The sequence below is a fragment of the Engystomops pustulosus genome, chromosome 9 (assembly GCF_040894005.1).
Source record: "Engystomops pustulosus chromosome 9, aEngPut4.maternal, whole genome shotgun sequence".
Lineage (NCBI taxonomy): Eukaryota > Metazoa > Chordata > Amphibia > Anura > Leptodactylidae > Engystomops > Engystomops pustulosus.
Genome location: NC_092419.1, coordinates 99,468,103 through 99,484,775, shown reverse-complemented (window position 1 = coordinate 99,484,775; position 16,673 = coordinate 99,468,103). Strand labels below are relative to the sequence as shown.

At 47.9% G+C, this 16,673-nt stretch overlaps 1 protein-coding gene and 1 long non-coding RNA gene across 4 annotated transcripts; one reads left to right on the top strand and one right to left on the bottom strand.

Moving 5' to 3' along the window:
- Positions 1-647: 647 nt before the first annotated feature.
- LOC140077403 (uncharacterized) lies at positions 648-4,810 on the bottom strand. Its single transcript, XR_011849781.1, has 4 exons — positions 4,745-4,810; positions 4,419-4,574; positions 4,255-4,329; positions 648-712 (listed from the first exon to the last, which is right to left on the bottom strand). It is a non-coding gene; the product is annotated as an uncharacterized lncRNA (long non-coding RNA).
- On the top strand, positions 4,565-16,307 carry URM1 (ubiquitin related modifier 1). 3 transcript variants are annotated; one of them, XM_072124540.1, is made up of 5 exons: positions 4,762-4,900; positions 9,782-9,852; positions 13,656-13,737; positions 15,173-15,221; positions 15,953-16,307. In XM_072124540.1, exons 1-5 carry the CDS (start codon positions 4,866-4,868, stop codon positions 16,019-16,021), a joined length of 306 nt encoding a protein of 101 aa, XP_071980641.1. In that variant the 5' UTR covers positions 4,762-4,865; the 3' UTR covers positions 16,022-16,307. The 3 variants fall into 3 exon arrangements, with proteins under 3 accessions (XP_071980642.1, XP_071980641.1, XP_071980639.1); XM_072124538.1 differs by lacking the exon at positions 4,762-4,900 and adding an exon at positions 4,913-5,037; XM_072124541.1 differs by lacking the exon at positions 13,656-13,737 and having other exon boundaries at positions 4,565-4,900.
- The last annotated feature ends 366 nt before the right edge of the window (positions 16,308-16,673 follow it).

Sequence of the window (16,673 nt, the reverse complement as noted above, 5' to 3'; positions counted from 1 at the left end):
GCGAAAGAGCCCTAACCAGTATCCGTCATGTATATGGTTAGATGAGATCTTTGGCCGCCTGGGTAAGAGGATACTACTGAGGCTGCTTTCCAAAACTTGGATCAGGTGTATTTACCAGGCAGGACAGTCTAGGGGACCAAGTCTGGACCCCGAGTCTTGGTCTCCTGATTGTGCTCTGAGGGCGCGTTTATACGATGTGTTGCGTGACGTTTTTTGTTGCGTATGTGAGGGATTCCGAAGGCTTGAATCGTGATCACATGCTGACGTTACATTGCGTTTTAGCAAATGCAGTGGAAACGCAATGTAACCTCATTATGTGATCAAGGCTAAAGCCTCTGGAATGCTTCAAAAACGCAGCAAAGAATAAAATTGGACGAATGAAATTAAGCTTGATTGATATTTTGTGGCCCCTTGGGGATATATATATATATATATATATATATATATATATTGGGTGTAATTTTACCTATTAGTTCACTTTTACTAGGATTTATCCTAAGGTATCAAAATGACACTAAATCTGTGTCAAAAATTGGAAGAAAACCATGCAGAATCCATTCCAAGGATTAGCCACAATGAATAGGGCAAATGCTTGTGCAGATCCGCATCAGAAATCTGAGAATCCAACCCAAATTCCTGCCACATACCCTAATGTGGTATCAGCAACAATGGGAAAGAATGAAATTCCATTCACAGGCAGCAAGCAGAGATCCTGAAAAGGAATTGAAACATAAAGTATATGACACAGTTACAGAACTTTTGCATTCTGCAATGATTAAACCTCATTTCCATAAGACTGGAGCCATCTATCAGGTCCCTCAGTCATTGCACTGAGCCCCCGAAGTGAGCAGCAGGTGCAGAGGGGCAGGTCTGAAGACTAGGGGGTAATTCCTCCATCTATTTGTTCACTAATGATGCTATTGTCTCAGGGAAGGGATCAGCAAGTCTGTTGTGATGCAAAGTGCAGCCATTGTGCAGCATTCCTCTCATTCCTGGCTGCCATCACTAGGGTCACAGGTTTCACCAGTGTTTGGTGAAAGACATTATCTTGACCCCTCTGCCCCTTTGGATCCTTTTAACTTTTTCCTTTGAGCCATTTCCCCTGAATCGGTGATTCTTCCTTCAGAGAATAATGTAGGTTTTACAAGTGGAGGAAGCGCCACACATGTCTACAGGCTGGAAGGGGTATTGCAGTTCTGTTCTTTTCCCTTCACTAGATAATCAATAGGGATCCCAGGGCATTTTGCAATTGTAAAATCTTTATCGTACACTGGATGAAATAACGGACCAGGGAACATGGCACAGATGTCAGAGGTGGCACTCGGCCCTCTCTTGGGCACCAAGGCCATCACCACAGCACAGATCTTTTGCAGTCTCAGGACATGCCACATTGAGTGCCATTTAAAAGTGGCTGTAAGGCGCCTTCCACACTCGCGAGTGTGTTTCGATGAACGCGTGTTGCTCGGATCGCACGGCCCGTACGCTGCAAACCGGAACTGAACTGACATGCTGAGTTCAGTTCCGGTTTGCAGCGTTTGGGTCCAGAGATCCAACCAACACACGTTCAGCGCATCACACTCGCGAGTGTGGAAGGGGCCTAACTGCAGGGGGAACAAGAAGTTTTGGGGCGCATTCACACGATGCGCTGCGTCGCATTGTGCGTTGCGTTTTTGACACATTCCACTGGCTTCAGCCTTAGGCCACGGTCACACGTACCGCTAGGCGTCCGTTCATAACGCGACGCTAGCCCACAGGGGGAGGTCCTCGGCCCGAACGCACATGCATTTCCAGGGAAACGCATGCGATCGGCTTAACAATCGCATGCGTTTCCCTGGAAACGCATGTGCGTTCGGGCCGAGGACCTCCCCCTGTGCGCTAGCGTCGCGTTATGACGGACACCTAGCGGTACGTGTGACCGCGGCCTTAATTACATGATAAGGTCACAGTGCGTTTTAGCAGATGCAGTGGAAATGCAATGTAACCTTATCATGTAATTAAGGCTAAAGCCAGTGGAATGCGTCAAAAACGCAACGCGCAACGCAAAGCATCATGTGAATGCGCCCTCAGACAGAGCCGAATTCACATCGGAGCTCTTGCTCCAGCCCTGGGATTTTTGCTGTTCAGGGAGGCTAAAAGGATAATCTGGATTTCTCCTCCTTCTTACTACTGTATCTGTGTCCTCAGGACAAGGATACAATTGAAATCGGTGACTGATCAGGAAGGAATAAGTATCCATATTGCCACTTTGCGGAAAAACATGTGGGTTTTGGTTGTAGTTTGGGCACTTGGTTCACCGTCACTGGGTTATGGGAGAAGGACACACCCTACTTAGGGTGAAGACACACATGGCGTTTTTGGGCCGTTTTTACTAAGTGCGTTTTCAGATAGTTAAAAACGCATGCGTTTTTGTCCGGTTTTCCGAAATTGCGCAATGAAAACGGACAAAAACGCATGCGTTTTTAAAAAACGGATGCGTTTTTAACTATCTGAAAACGCACTTAGTAAAAACGGCCCAAAAACGCCATGTGTGTCTTCACCCTTAGATGCATTGATCAGTCTCAGAAACTTCTGAGGGCGCGTTCACACGTTCTGCTAGCGCCGCGTTCATAACGCGACGCTAGCGCACAGGGGATGGAGTTTGGGGCGATCGCATATGCGTTTCCAGAGAAACGCATGCGATCGGGTTATTAATCGCATGCGTTTCCCGGGAAACGCATATGCGATCGACACGGGCCCCGCCCACTGTGCGCTAGCGCGGCGTTATGAACGCGACGATAGCGGAACGTGTGAACGCGCCCTGAGGGTGATGTCACACATGGCGTTTTTTGTCCGTTTTTAATTGCGCAAATTCAGAAATCCGGACAAAAACGCATACGTTTTCAAAAAACGCATGCTCTTTTAAAAACCGGATGCGTTTGAACACAGCCTTAGGGCTATCTGGACGCTATTTGTGCATGCTCCCCCACCGGGCGTCTTCCCACATGGTGCATTTCTTGCGTTTTTAACATATGCAAAATGAAAGTAGGAGGGGGTTTGGCCAAAACGCATATGCACGCATTTCATCGGAAACCCATGCGTTTCAGACAGACCCCCCCCCTCCCACTTTTGTTTTGGATGTGTTTAAAAAAAATGCAAAAAACACGCCACATGGGAAGGCGCCCACATGCTGAAAAAGAAGACATGCAAACACGGGCAGGACAGGCTGCGCTCACATGTGGCGCTTAGGGGGATGCCACACATGGCGTTTTTGGTCCGTTTTTTAAACATCCGTTTTCAGTCCGTTTTGGCCATTTAGCATGCGTTTGGCTGCTTACAACCTGTTTATCTATTAAAATATTTGGGAAAAACGGACTAAAAACTGACCAAAAATGCTGTGTGTGGCATCACCATTACACTGCATTACAACAGCCGAGAGGAGATTTGTCTGTTTACATTGTTGTTAACATTTGCATTTACAAAACACAATGTTAACACATTTACCAACATATGTAAAACACAATATCATCACAGTGTAAATGCAAATGTTAACAGCAACATAATTAGGCAAATCTCTCCTCAGCTGTTGTATTGTGTAATGTAAACGCCACGTGTGAACTCTGCCTTAGGGAACTACCCTATCATTTGCAGCCTGGGCAGTCAGCTCATATTCACGGCCACGGAAACTACACCCGTGTGTGTGTGAGCCTATAGAAAGACATGAGGACATGTGGTAGCTGTAGAAGCAACGGCTAGCAGGCATCCAACATGTATGTCCGTGGTGGTATCAGGGTCTCTCATACCCACAATTGAAGGAAGCAGCTGATCACACGTCTCTGCTGCTCTACCCATCCCTCTGGCACTGACGGAGATAGCGGCGGACCGTTCCGCCAGGGCCATAGTCATAAAAGGGATCCCTGGCCCCAAATTGCACCAGGCTACAGTATAGGGCAGCTCCCAGGGTGGAGAAAGAAATGTAACGTTATATTATGTAATTATAATAATAATTCCTTTTATTTATACAGCGCACACAGATCAAAATCTAATCACCCTACCAGTATGTTTTGGAGTGTGGGAGGAAACCGGAGGACCTGGAGGAAACGCACGCAAACAAGGAGAGAACAAACAAACTCTTTGCAGATGCTGACCCTGGGACTTGAACCCAGGATCCCAGCGCTGCAAGGCTGTAATGCTAACCACTAAGCCACATATTTGTTGTAGACAACTATTAAGCCTATAACAGGAATGACCACCCAGCTTTTCCAGGTTCCTGAATACCTTTCCTGGATGTGCAGTATTTTGGGGACAACCCTTGCGGGAGCCATAACAGATGTCATGTCTTTCCTGCAATCACTAGAAGAAACAATAGAATATGTAAAGGATAATCCTGAGCGGCCAGGGATGCCGTTGTCATGGCAGCTGTGTAGTGTCCAGCGACTTACCTGCACAGGTCACCATTGGACATGGTATGGTCGCCCTGGTAACAGTATCACCCGATTCACTCTAAAAGGTACGGTCACCCATCTTTCTGACCACCAAATACAGGTAACGAACACTCAGGAGCCCGGGAAAGCTGGGTGACCTCCCCTTTAAGGACTCTAGAACAGAGATAATCAAGAAACAATAGAATTTTTCAACAATTTCATCTCCTGTGGAACATGGAAGGAAAAGGGGGGGGGGGAGCAATAAAACGAGCGGCGCAGGTTATTACTATACACGGAGCCACATGAATAATTCACGCGGAAGAGGTGAGAGAACAATGAATTACTTATAAGGAACATCTCCTCAGGATCCTTAGCCAGACCTGCTTCCCGTTACTATGACAACCTCCCGGTGGCGCGCGAGCACTTCCGGGGGGGCCGACGACGACTTCCGGTGTCGCCAACAACATGGCGGCGCCCATAGCTGTGCAGCTGGAATTTGGGTGAGTGGGAGAATTGGCTGCTTATACTTGTATAAGGGACTCATGATGGGCCTGGTGTATAGGATCCTGCTGCGGGCGTGTGAGGAGAGGCAGCAGCTGCCATTCATTTGTGTGTGGTGCCTCTCTACGGAAGATGTGTATGAAACGTGCCGGGTGTAGATAGATATACGCATGTGTGGCTTGATACAGACATTTATCTATCCATCTCATATATATCTTATCTAGTTATCTATCCATCTATATATCTATTCCATTAGCTTTTGGCAGGTAGAGATGAGCGGAACCAACAGGTTCTGCCGCCTAACCTGAACATATTGCCGGATTGACGGCCGAACAGCCAATCTGGCAAACTGACACCGCTAGACACCTGGCTACAAGTGGCCAGGGGATGCTAGTTGCTAGACACTTCAGTTTGCTAACTGTTTGGCCGGCGCTATGTCCAAACCCCGACCTTTGGGTCCACTCATCTCTATTTAGGACCAAATAAAATTATCATTGGCAAAGCATTTAGAGAATAGAATAGACATTGTGGGAGTCCGGGTGCCGGTGCAGAGTGATGGGGTGGGGGGTTATAGGAGTCCAATGTATGTCACATGTCTCAATACCTATGGCAGGCAGTGACTTTGGGGAGGTTTATCATAGTTTTCTTTTGTCTGGTGCTTATTTGCACCTGTTTATTGGGGGGGGGGGGGGGTATTTATTAAAGTAGGGTTTTTTTTAAATATTGGATCACATTCTTTTTTTTTTTTTTTTGTGACTTGACAAATGTCACAGAAATGTCTCAAGCTACTGCAGAATGTCACGAAGCAAAATTGAAACAAGAGTCTGATGTGAGAAAAATATTAATCATTCTGCTCATCTGCGTAACATGCTACAAAGAGTCCAGGCTCAATACACAAACCATGACAAAATGTCTAGGCCAAGGAAATCCGCTTAACAAGTGTTATAATACAAGAGAATCTGCAGCAGCTCTGTTGTTCCTGAATATATAGTCCAGTATAGAATCATTACATAGTGATAGCGCTCAAGTACCAACTTGTAAAAAAAAATTCTTTAAGGAAAGCCAAAAAATAGGCTTTTAGTGACTGATTAGTAATCTTAGTAATTAAGTGATGCTTGACATTGTTTGCCATGAAAGATGCCAGTAGTGAGCTGGAGCATTTTTTAAACAAAATTGCAACATTTTCATACATGAAACATCTGGAGACTAATGAAAAATTAGGCGCAGCACTGAAATAAACAAACATACTTAAACATGTAAAGAGTCGCAAAAAGGTAGAAAAAAGCCCCAAAAATTGATAAATGCCCCCCCATTGTACCACTATGGACATTGTGCTTTCCTCTTCCCCCAGCAGGATGGAGATCTTCTCTTCCACCTCCATGGAGCTGAAGTCTGGGAGGAGATCTCGGAGTAGTATCCCTCACTGCTGAGTATTTGGAGCACTGAGGAAAACCTATTGACTCGAGTATAAGCCGAGGTTGGGAAATGCATTGGTCACAGGCTCCCCAGTATATAGCCTGCCAGCCCCTTGGAGTATGTAGCCTGCCAGTCCCCTGTAGTATGTAGCCTGCCAGTCCCCTGTAGTATATAGCCTGCCAGTCCCCTGTAGTATATAGCCTGCCAGTCCCCTGTAGTATATAGCCTGCCAGTCCCCTGTAGTATATAGCCTGCCAGTCCCCCGGAGTATGTAGCCTGCCAGTCCCCCCGGAGTATGTAGCCTGCCAGTCCCCCCGGAGTATGTAGCCTGCCAGTCCCCCCGGAGTATGTAGCCTGCCAGTCCCCCCGGAGTATGTAGCCTGCCAGTCCCCCCGGAGTATGTAGCCTGCCAGTCCCCCCGGAGTATGTAGCCTGCCAGTCCCCCCGGAGTATGTAGCCTGCCAGTCCCCCCGGAGTATGTAGCCTGCCAGTCCCCCCGGAGTATGTAGCCTGCCAGTCCCCCCGGAGTATGTAGCCTGCCAGTCCCCCCGGAGTATGTAGCCTGCCAGTCCCCCCGGAGTATGTAGCCTGCCAGTCCCCCCGGAGTATGTAGCCTGCCAGTCCCCCCGGAGTATGTAGCCTGCCAGTCCCCCCGGAGTATGTAGCCTGCCAGTCCCCCCGGAGTATGTAGCCTGCCATTTATCAAAAATTGATAAATGCCCCCCCATTGTACCACTATGGACATTGTGCTTTCCTCTTCCCCCAGCAGGATGGAGATCTTCTCTTCCACCTCCATGGAGCTGAAGTCTGGGAGGAGATCTCGGAGTAGTATCCCTCACTGCTGAGTATTTGGAGCACTGAGGAAAACCTATTGACTCGAGTATAAGCCGAGGTTGGGAAATGCATTGGTCACAGGCTCCCCAGTATATAGCCTGCCAGTCCCTTGGAGTATATAGCCTGCCAGTCCCCTGTAGTATATAGCCTGCCAGTCCCCTGTAGTATATAGCCTGCCAGTCCCCTGGCGTATATAGCCTGCCAGTCCCCTGTAGTATATAGCCTGCCAGTCCCTTGGAGTATATAGCCTGCCAGTCCCCTGTAGTATATAGCCTGCCAGTCCCCTGTAGTATATAGCCTGCCAGTCCCCTAGAGTATATAGCCTGCCAGCCCCTTGGAGTATGTAGCCTGCCAGTCCCCTGTAGTATGTAGCCTGCCAGTCCCCTGTAGTATATAGCCTGCCAGTCCCCTGTAGTATATAGCCTGCCAGTCCCCCCGGAGTATGTAGCCTGCCAGTCCCCCCGGAGTATGTAGCCTGCCAGTCCCCCCGGAGTATGTAGCCTGCCAGTCCCCCCGGAGTATGTAGCCTGCCAGTCCCCCCGGAGTATGTAGCCTGCCAGTCCCCCCGGAGTATGTAGCCTGCCAGTCCCCCCGGAGTATGTAGCCTGCCAGTCCCCCCGGAGTATGTAGCCTGCCAGTCCCCCCGGAGTATGTAGCCTGCCAGTCCCCCCGGAGTATGTAGCCTGCCAGTCCCCCCGGAGTATGTAGCCTGCCAGTCCCCCCGGAGTATGTAGCCTGCCAGTCCCCCCGGAGTATGTAGCCTGCCAGTCCCCCCGGAGTATGTAGCCTGCCAGTCCCCCCGGAGTATGTAGCCTGCCAGTCCCCCCGGAGTATGTAGCCTGCCAGTCCCCCCGGAGTATGTAGCCTGCCAGCCCCTTGCTGCGTCCCTGCGACGGACTGCGTGAAGAAGCATCGATTGATTGAAGAGGACCTGCCGGGAGGTGTTGGAAGGTGAGTACATTGACCTGAATATAAGCTGAGTTAGGGTTTTTCAGCGCATTTTTTGTGCTGAAAAACTCTGCTTATACTGGAGTTATTCTGCTTTGTCAGGTCAACTAAAAGAGTTGTCCAGCAAAAAGTGTAAAGGGTCAAAAAACGAGCAAGAAAACAAGCAGTGCTCACCTTCTTGATCCGTTAATCCAATCAAATTTTAATAAATATGTGTGTTTCCCAAGAAATAACCAGCAACCTCTTTTCTTTTCAACTTAAAGGGGTTGTCTGGAATTGACCATCTTCATGCCTTTGCTGAAAAAAGTGGGTTTTGGAGATGCCATAAAAACCTCTTCGGTGCCAGAGATGTTGGAAAATAAAAAATAAAAATGAAGATTACACGGCCATCACTGTCACTTCATTCCACCTGTGTGACCCCTGTTCTTTCTGTTTCTGGTCTTGGACCAGACTAGAAGTACAGAGACGTCTATGACCGTTGTGGCCAAACACTGGCTTTAGGGTACTCCGGTTTCCTCCCACACTTCAAAAACATACTGTTAGGTTGTTTAGATTGTGAGCCCCATGGGGACAGGGACCAATTTGATATGCTTGTGCAGCGCTGCGTAATCTGTGTGCGCTATATAAATAGAGAATTATTATTATTATTATTATTATAGGAGTCAGATGTGCGAGAGCACTGCTTCATTGTAGAAGCCTTTGAAAAATTGCCACTTACAGTCCAATGAAGACTGATGAAGGGTGTATTTAACTCCCTTGTCCTCTAAAGTGTTGTCCACTAACCAAGAAAACCAGTTTAGGTCAGGGATAGACAGGGCTGGTTCACTGCAGAATGTATTAGGCTTCTGCGCAGCTTTCAGCCACAAGTGTTTACAACCCTAAAGAATTGTATATGTCCATATCCAAGCTGGGTGACCCAGTGGGAGAATTGTCTTGCCTTTTACAACCTGACAATTTAGTAGGAGGAGGAAGGGGGCACTTCATGTCTCTGGTCTCCATCATCATCTCTCTTTGGCTTTGGAGTATATGGTGTACAGCATAGCGAGTCTATGCACCAGCATCATGTATAGCCAGAAATGTCTCCTCCTGTGTGTGGCCTGTGTTGCTAAGTGGTGGCAGAATTATTTCGGAAACCATAAACCAGGGCATACAGACCATTAATTAGTGGAGTTTTATAGTCTCCTTAGTGTGTATGGCGATAGTTTGGTTCCGTAAAACGGAAGGCGGCCAGGGGCTTGTATATACAGAATGACCTATAGGACGCTAATGTCTACAACATTCTATCAAATCGCTGCTTTTACACTAAACCTTTTTCCGAAATATCCAACCTTAGTTGTTATTGACAAGATGGACATTGACTGACTGTGCTCCTGGTTAGTGCTATATGTGTGTGTGTGTATATAGCTATATATAATTTATTGTTGAATATTTGAGTAAACATTGCCCCGCTCTCAGAGTCCAGGAGTAAATAATATTGTGGGTTTCTTTCTTCCTCCTCTGAGACTTGTGATTCGTACCCTAGAGAGCCTGACATAGAAATGCTAATCCGGGGCCCGTGTCCTGCGGGAGCCTGCGGGGAATCCTTTGTCTGCGCCTGGCTGTGTTGTGGTACTTGTGTGTGACACCCCCTCCTCTGTGCTCGCCATGTCAGCATATCTCATGTTTTTATTATCTGATTTCAGAGGTGGCGCAGAGCTGCTCTTCCAGGGAATCAAAAAGCACCACGTGACCTTGCCCGGCCGACCGGATCCTTGTGAGTAACCCCCATGCCGTGATGTGTGTTTATCAGACTTTCACAATTGGGCCAGTGCTTGCTTAATGCCCAGTCCAAAGTTTTTAAGTCTAAGGCAGGAGCCATGAATTTGCACTTGAGAGGCAGAGGTTGGCACAAGCGGCATGTGACAAGTGATGCCAGGGAGCGCTGTGATGTCATGCTGTCCATGTGAATGTTTGTTCTGGGGCCAGGATGATGTAGGTTGTATAGAGGATGATCCAGTAGAACCTGTCAGGAGCCGCTGTAGCCCCCCCCCCCCCCACCTCTCAGGGGTCCTCTCCTTCGCCCGCCTATGTGGAATTTATTGTCAGGATGCTGCATAATGTGGGGGTGGACTCTGGTGTGAGCCATTTAAACTGATTAGGATGCAGTTCACATGGAAGCTGATGCCAGCTGTTCCTCTGCCCCCCTCCTGCTAACTGACCGGCACTGTTTGCTCAGCGCTGAGCCCCCTGTGCGAAATTGCTTTTCAAAAGGACCACTTTCTGGTTAATTAAACAAAGAGTCAACACATCTGTGAAGTTTTCTGGCGGCCCCTATTATCTTTATATTGATCCCACTTTATCCCACCCATTGATTCGGATACTTGGATGAATACCTGGGTCTGGGGGATCAGTTACAATGTTCGAGGCAAATGTAACTTAAAGGAAATCTATCATCAAAATCCATCATGATAAACCAGGGACACTTACTCATAGACTGTGGGAATCCTATGTTTGTTATCCATGGCCTCCTTCCTTCCTACAATCAACTTCAACAATTATGCTAATGGATGGCTTTACTCTGTGTTCTTGCTTTACAGACTGTTGCACTGTCTCTCCCTCCCCTTGCTCCCTTGGCACTTCCCCCTGCTGTTGTCAGGTTCTCCTTTCTTACACAACCTCATGTATCCTCATGAGCTGCCGAGTGAGCTCATAGAAATCACATCAAAACTGGAGTATGGTATAAAGATCTTCCTCAGCATTTGGGAGGAGGGGAGGTGCTCCTGCACAGTGTAACAGCCTGTAAAGCTGCAGAACGGAGGGGCTATGGTAACACCCTCCAGAGCCATTCTGACCTGTTAGCATAATTTTAAAAGTTGATTTTAGAAGGCATGGATAATAAATATAAGAAGATTACTCACAGTCACGGTCCCTGAATCTCTGAGTAAGTGACCTTGGTTTATCATGATGGAAGATTTCCTTTGAATGGCATTTTTAACCCAAAATATATAGCAGGTTTCTTAGGCTCTGACTGCAATGATGGCTTCCATTACGGTTTCCTAAATATCTAAGATTCCAGAATTAAAGGTTTGCCTTTTGATATCTATACACAATCTTAGCCTAATATAGACGCCTCAATCATGGCTTAATATGTGATCACAGAGTTTTCTTATTGGCTTTGTTACTCTCCTGAATGGCATAGCCATTGGCCATATGTCCTGGCATTATTGGGTATGTTCTATGAAAGCCATAGTGACCTCCGCAACTACTTTATTAGTTATCCAGCTCTCCAACTAACATATAACTCAGTAAAGCCTTATAGATGGGGAAGTGGATCTCCTTTGACTGGATGGAGTTGTACTGTACTACGAAATTGTAATAGCTTATTAGACGGAGGGAATGGCCCCTTCCCAGACTGGGAACAATGGGAGAAGCGCGGTGATGCTGGGCTCTCCATGGTAACTTCTCTATACAATGGCTTCCCTGGACCGAGAATGTGGGCGGGTGGGAACCAGGCAGAACTCTGTGACCCCTCCAGAGTCAGGCTGATAAACGATCCTTCCTATCCCTGCGCCTGACCCTGCATTGACCAGCGCCGCTCTCCATCATAGGTACAGCTCTCCGCCCTCGCCGCAGCGGGCGTCAGCTCCATGGTGTAGGGGGAGGCGGGGGGGTTCAGCATCTCTACCAGTGCACTGATCCATGACATATGAACCATGTGGGAAAGACTAATGGGGTCCTATATATTACACCTCACTAAATTGGTTTCTGCCAGCAGGTCCCCACCCCCTTCTTCTCCTCAGATGCAACTTAATATTTCTCAGCCGACCTTTGTTATGGACTCTAGATGACTCTATGGTAAAGAGGAGACCAATAATAGAAAGTATCCAAAAATCAATAGTACATTGCAAAAATAAACAAAAAATGGGCCCCAGAAGGGAAGCAGGGCGGCCGTGCACATTACATAGATGTGGAGTGACTGATCATTTGGCCAACAGTTATTCCTCCCAACTATCCATATACATACCGAGCCTACCGAGCATGCATGTGCTCTGAATGGGGAGAGGGGAGTATACCCCCTGCCAGATACTTCTGGATCAGACATGTTGAAATTCACAGATGTTGGATGACAACTTTTAGCAAATAATTTATATTGTATGTGTAAGGAAAAGTTATACAATTTTACAATATACTATGTCAATACTTCACACTAGATCTCTGCTTGCTGTCATTCAACAGGAAGCTTCAGTGTTTTCTTCCTGTGTGACATCACATGACCAGGGATATAGCGAGTTGTGCACCTGTGTGGCATCACATGACCAGGGATATAGTGACCAATGCACCTGTGTGACATCACATGACCAGGGATATAGTGACCAATGCACCTGTGTGACATCACATGACCAGGGATATAGTGACCAATGCACCCGTGTGACATCGCATGACCAAGGATATAGTGAGCCGTGCACCTGTGTGACATCACATGATCAGGGATGTAACGAGCCGTGCACCTGTGTGACATCACATGACCAGGGATATAGTGAGCCGTGCACCTATTTGACATCACATGACCAGGGATATAACGAGCCGTGCACCTATGTGACATCACATGATCAGGTATATAACGAGCCGTGCACCTGTGTGACATCACATGATCAGGTATATAACGAGCCGTGCACCTATGTGACATCACATGATCAGGGATATAACGAGCCGTGCACCTGTGTGACATCACATGATCAGGGATATAACGAGCCGTGCACCTGTGTGACATCACATGATCAGGGATATAACGAGCCGTGCACCTGTGTGACATCACATGATCAGGGATATAACGAGCCGTGCACCTGTGTGACATCACATGATCAGGGATATAACGAGCCGTGCACCTATGTGACATCACATGACCAGGGATATAACGAGCCGTGCACCTATGTGACATCACATGACCAGGGATATAACGAGCCGTCACCTGTGTGACATCACATGATCAGGGATATAACGAGCCATGTACCTGTGTGACATCACATGACCAGGAATATAACGAGCTGTGCACCTGTGTGACATCACATGATCAGGGATATAACGAGCCATGTACCTGTGTGACATCACATGACCAGGAATATAACGAGCTGTGCACCTGTGTGACATCACATGATCAGGAATATAACAAGCTGTGCACCTGTGTGACATCACATGATCAGGGATATGACGAGCCACACACCTGTTTCACATCACCTGTTTCATTACACAAACAGTATCAATTATTTGGAGAAAGGGAGAAATCTTCCTTTGTGGTTACGCTAAAAAATTTTTTAGGCTGGTTTAGTCGATGAGCTCTTTCCCTGGATGCCATGAGCCTATCTTGCCCCTCCCAGGGTGTGCATTTCGTATGTTGAGTGCATTAAGTCCGAGGTATAGTACAGGACGCTTGGAAGAACAGACACTATAGGACAGTGGTGAAGTAGTTGTGTAATGTGATCACCTGGTAGTAGATCCCCCCCAATTCCTCCTATATATAGTGGGCTCTGCATTCATGGGGCAGTGTCTGTCATGTAACCGGCTTCTGTTTCCTGTCAGGGGACATCAGGCTGCTGCTCGTTTGGATAAAAGAGAATTTGTTGAAAGAACGCCCGGAGCTATTTATTCAGGGGGATACAGTGTGAGTATGACGGACGGATCCCAGCTTTATATTCATGGTTATCCTCTTATTTACTGTCAATGAGAGACCCCTGTATAAGAGTCCTGATTACCCCTCAACCACACACAGTGATTGGCAGGGAGATCCCTGATTACCCCTCACCCACACACAGTGATTGGCAGGGAGATCCCTGATTACCCCTCAACCACACACAGTGATTGGCAGGGAGATCCCTGATTACCCCTCACCCACACACAGTGATTGGCAGGGAGATCCCTGATTACCCCTCACCCGCACACAGTGATTGGCAGGGAGATCCCTGATTACCCCTCACCCGCACACAGTGGTTGACAGGGAGATCCCTGATTACCCCTCACCCACACACAGTGATTGGCAGGGAGAGTCCCTGATTACCCCTCACCCACACACAGCGATTGGCAGGGAGAGTCCTGATTACCCCTCACCTACACACAGCAATTAGCAGGGAGAGTCCCTGATTACCCCTCACCTACACACAGTGATTGGCAGGGAGATCCCTGATTATACCTCACCCGCACACAGTGATTGGCAGGGAGATCCCTGATTACCCCTCACCCGCACACAGTGATTGGCAGGGAGAGTCCCTGATTACCCCTCACCCGCACACAGTGGTTGGCTGGGAGAGTCCCTGATTACCCCTCACCCACACACAGTGGTTGGCTGGGAGAGTCCCTGATTACCCCTCAGCCACACACAGTGATTGGCAGGGAGATCCCTGATTACCCCTCAGCCACACACCGTGATTGGCAGGGAGATCCCTGATTACCCCTCACCCACACACAGTGATTGGCAGGGAGATCCCTGATTACCCCTCACCCACACACAGTGATTGGCAGGGAGATCCCTGATTACCCCTCACCCACACACAGTGATTGGCAGGGAGATCCCTGATTACCCCTCATCCGCACACAGTGATTGGCAGGGAGAGTCCCTGATTACCCCTCACCTACACACAGTGATTGGCAGGGAGAGTCTCTGATTACCCCTCACCTACACACAGTGATTGGCAGGGAGATCCCTGATTACACCTCACCCGCACACAGTGATTGGCAGGGAGATCCCTGATTACCCCTCACCCGCACACAGTGATTGGCAGGGAGATCCCTGATTACCCCTCAGCAACACACAGTGATTACACCTCACCCACACACAGTGATTGGCAGGGAGAGTCCTTGATTACCCCTCACCCGCACACAGTGATTGGCAGGGAGATCCCTGATTACCCCTCACCCACACACAGTGATTGGCAGGGAGATCCCTGATTACCCCTGATTATCCGGCATATATACACAGTGATTGTCAAGAAGGCCACCTTTTGAGGATTAGTAGGAATATCCTGTCGGTTTTGGCTCCTTACCCACCATTTTGTAATGCCAATTCTCATGCCCTGTCTTGACTGTATTTCTGTTCCCCGCAGGCGGCCGGGTATCCTGGTTCTCATTAACGATGCCGACTGGGAGCTGATGGTAAGCGAGTGACAATGGTTTCCAGACCTCTCCCTGTCATTGACACCTTATGATAAAGCCTCATTGGGCCCAGCACTAATTTGCTTCATTAAAGCAGGGAACACATTTGGACTAATGTGAGTGCATGAATGCAGAGTAAGCCCCCGCGTTCCCATGCGGTTTGGCAGCGGGCGGGACAGTACAAGCATCCCAGCTTGCTTTCTCCCTCTGGGTTACAGTGTATGTCAAGGGCAGGAAGGCCACCCATTGACTTACATTGTGAGCGACATAAGAAGGACACACAATGAGGGGTTTCACTTCCCCGCCCATGAAAACAAGCCCCATTAACAAAATGGTCGCTCCGTGGGTGGGGTGCCAACCTGTTTAATTAGCTATGTGCTGCAAACCCTGCATGTCACTTTTCAGTTTTGTTTGGGTTATTGCTAGTAATCTTCAGCTCCCATAGGCATGAATGGTGCATGATGGGAGCTGTAGTTTCCCTATAAGAATCTTGGCTTTACATACATGCTTCTGCCTACTAACCAAATTTAGTTTATTATGTCTGCCTTAACAGTGTCCTAAAGACACGGCGCTCTGCTGATACACCATTCAGGGTCTATGGAAAGCTGGGTAACCTCATCTCCGTACTGGCTTCCATAGACCGTCATGTAATCTGTAGTAGGAATGCATGCATTAGTTGTCCCTATAGAAGAGCATGCCTGGCCTGACATGTGTTTGTATCATGTCTGCAGGGCGAGCTGGATTACAAGATTCAAGATCAAGACAACATTGTATTCATCTCGACACTACATGGTGGATAGAGGAGAGTCCGCTCATCTGGATGAAACCTTTGAATCTATACGGGTGGGTGGGGGGCCTTGCAGCTTCATCCTCCGCACGTGAAGACTCCTCTCATGTCACGTCTCCAAAATAATAGGTCAGACCCATCTGCTATGTGACATCTCGGACGTCTTACTCACTAGCGGCCTTATAGAACGTGTCCGCTACACCACGGGCATCCTAATTAAGGGATATTGTATTTCGGGACGGCATGAGCTGTCTAATACTTAGCTCCGTTCTTATTAAAGATGCCAATTTTCACCATTCTCTACGGAGTCTCATTATTGTGCATTACAATCAGAGGGACACCTTCCTTTAATTAAAGGGGTATCAGGAACGAAAGGCAGGATATTCCATATATCTCTCTGAATGTGCAGGACATTCCTTTAAATGGTGACTGGGTCACTTGAAAAATCTTGTTTTATTGTCATGAAAGGAGGCAGCCATGTTGGTGATAAATGTAAAGCATTGTGGGTAAAATAAAGGGGACCTGAACTTGGCCGGTTTGCGAACTGCATCATTGTTATGAGGCTCCTCGAAGACCACAAAATGGCCGCCTGCGCTGTACATTGGGCGATCTATAACCCGACCTTTTGTATTCTCCGAGTACAAGACTGAATTAAGATGCTAGTT

Bases quoted from the DNA above. Each gene is read 5' to 3' on its own strand.
- URM1 (XM_072124538.1), top strand. From the start codon at position 4,943: ATGATGGGCCTGGTGTATAGGATCCTGCTGCGGGCGTGTGAGGAGAGG. The intron at 9,853-13,655 runs GTGAGTAACCCC...GTTTCCTGTCAG, and splicing joins GCCCGGCCGACCGGATCCTT to GGGACATCAGGCTGCTGCTC. The intron at 13,738-15,172 runs GTGAGTATGACG...TGTTCCCCGCAG, and splicing joins TTTATTCAGGGGGATACAGT to GCGGCCGGGTATCCTGGTTC.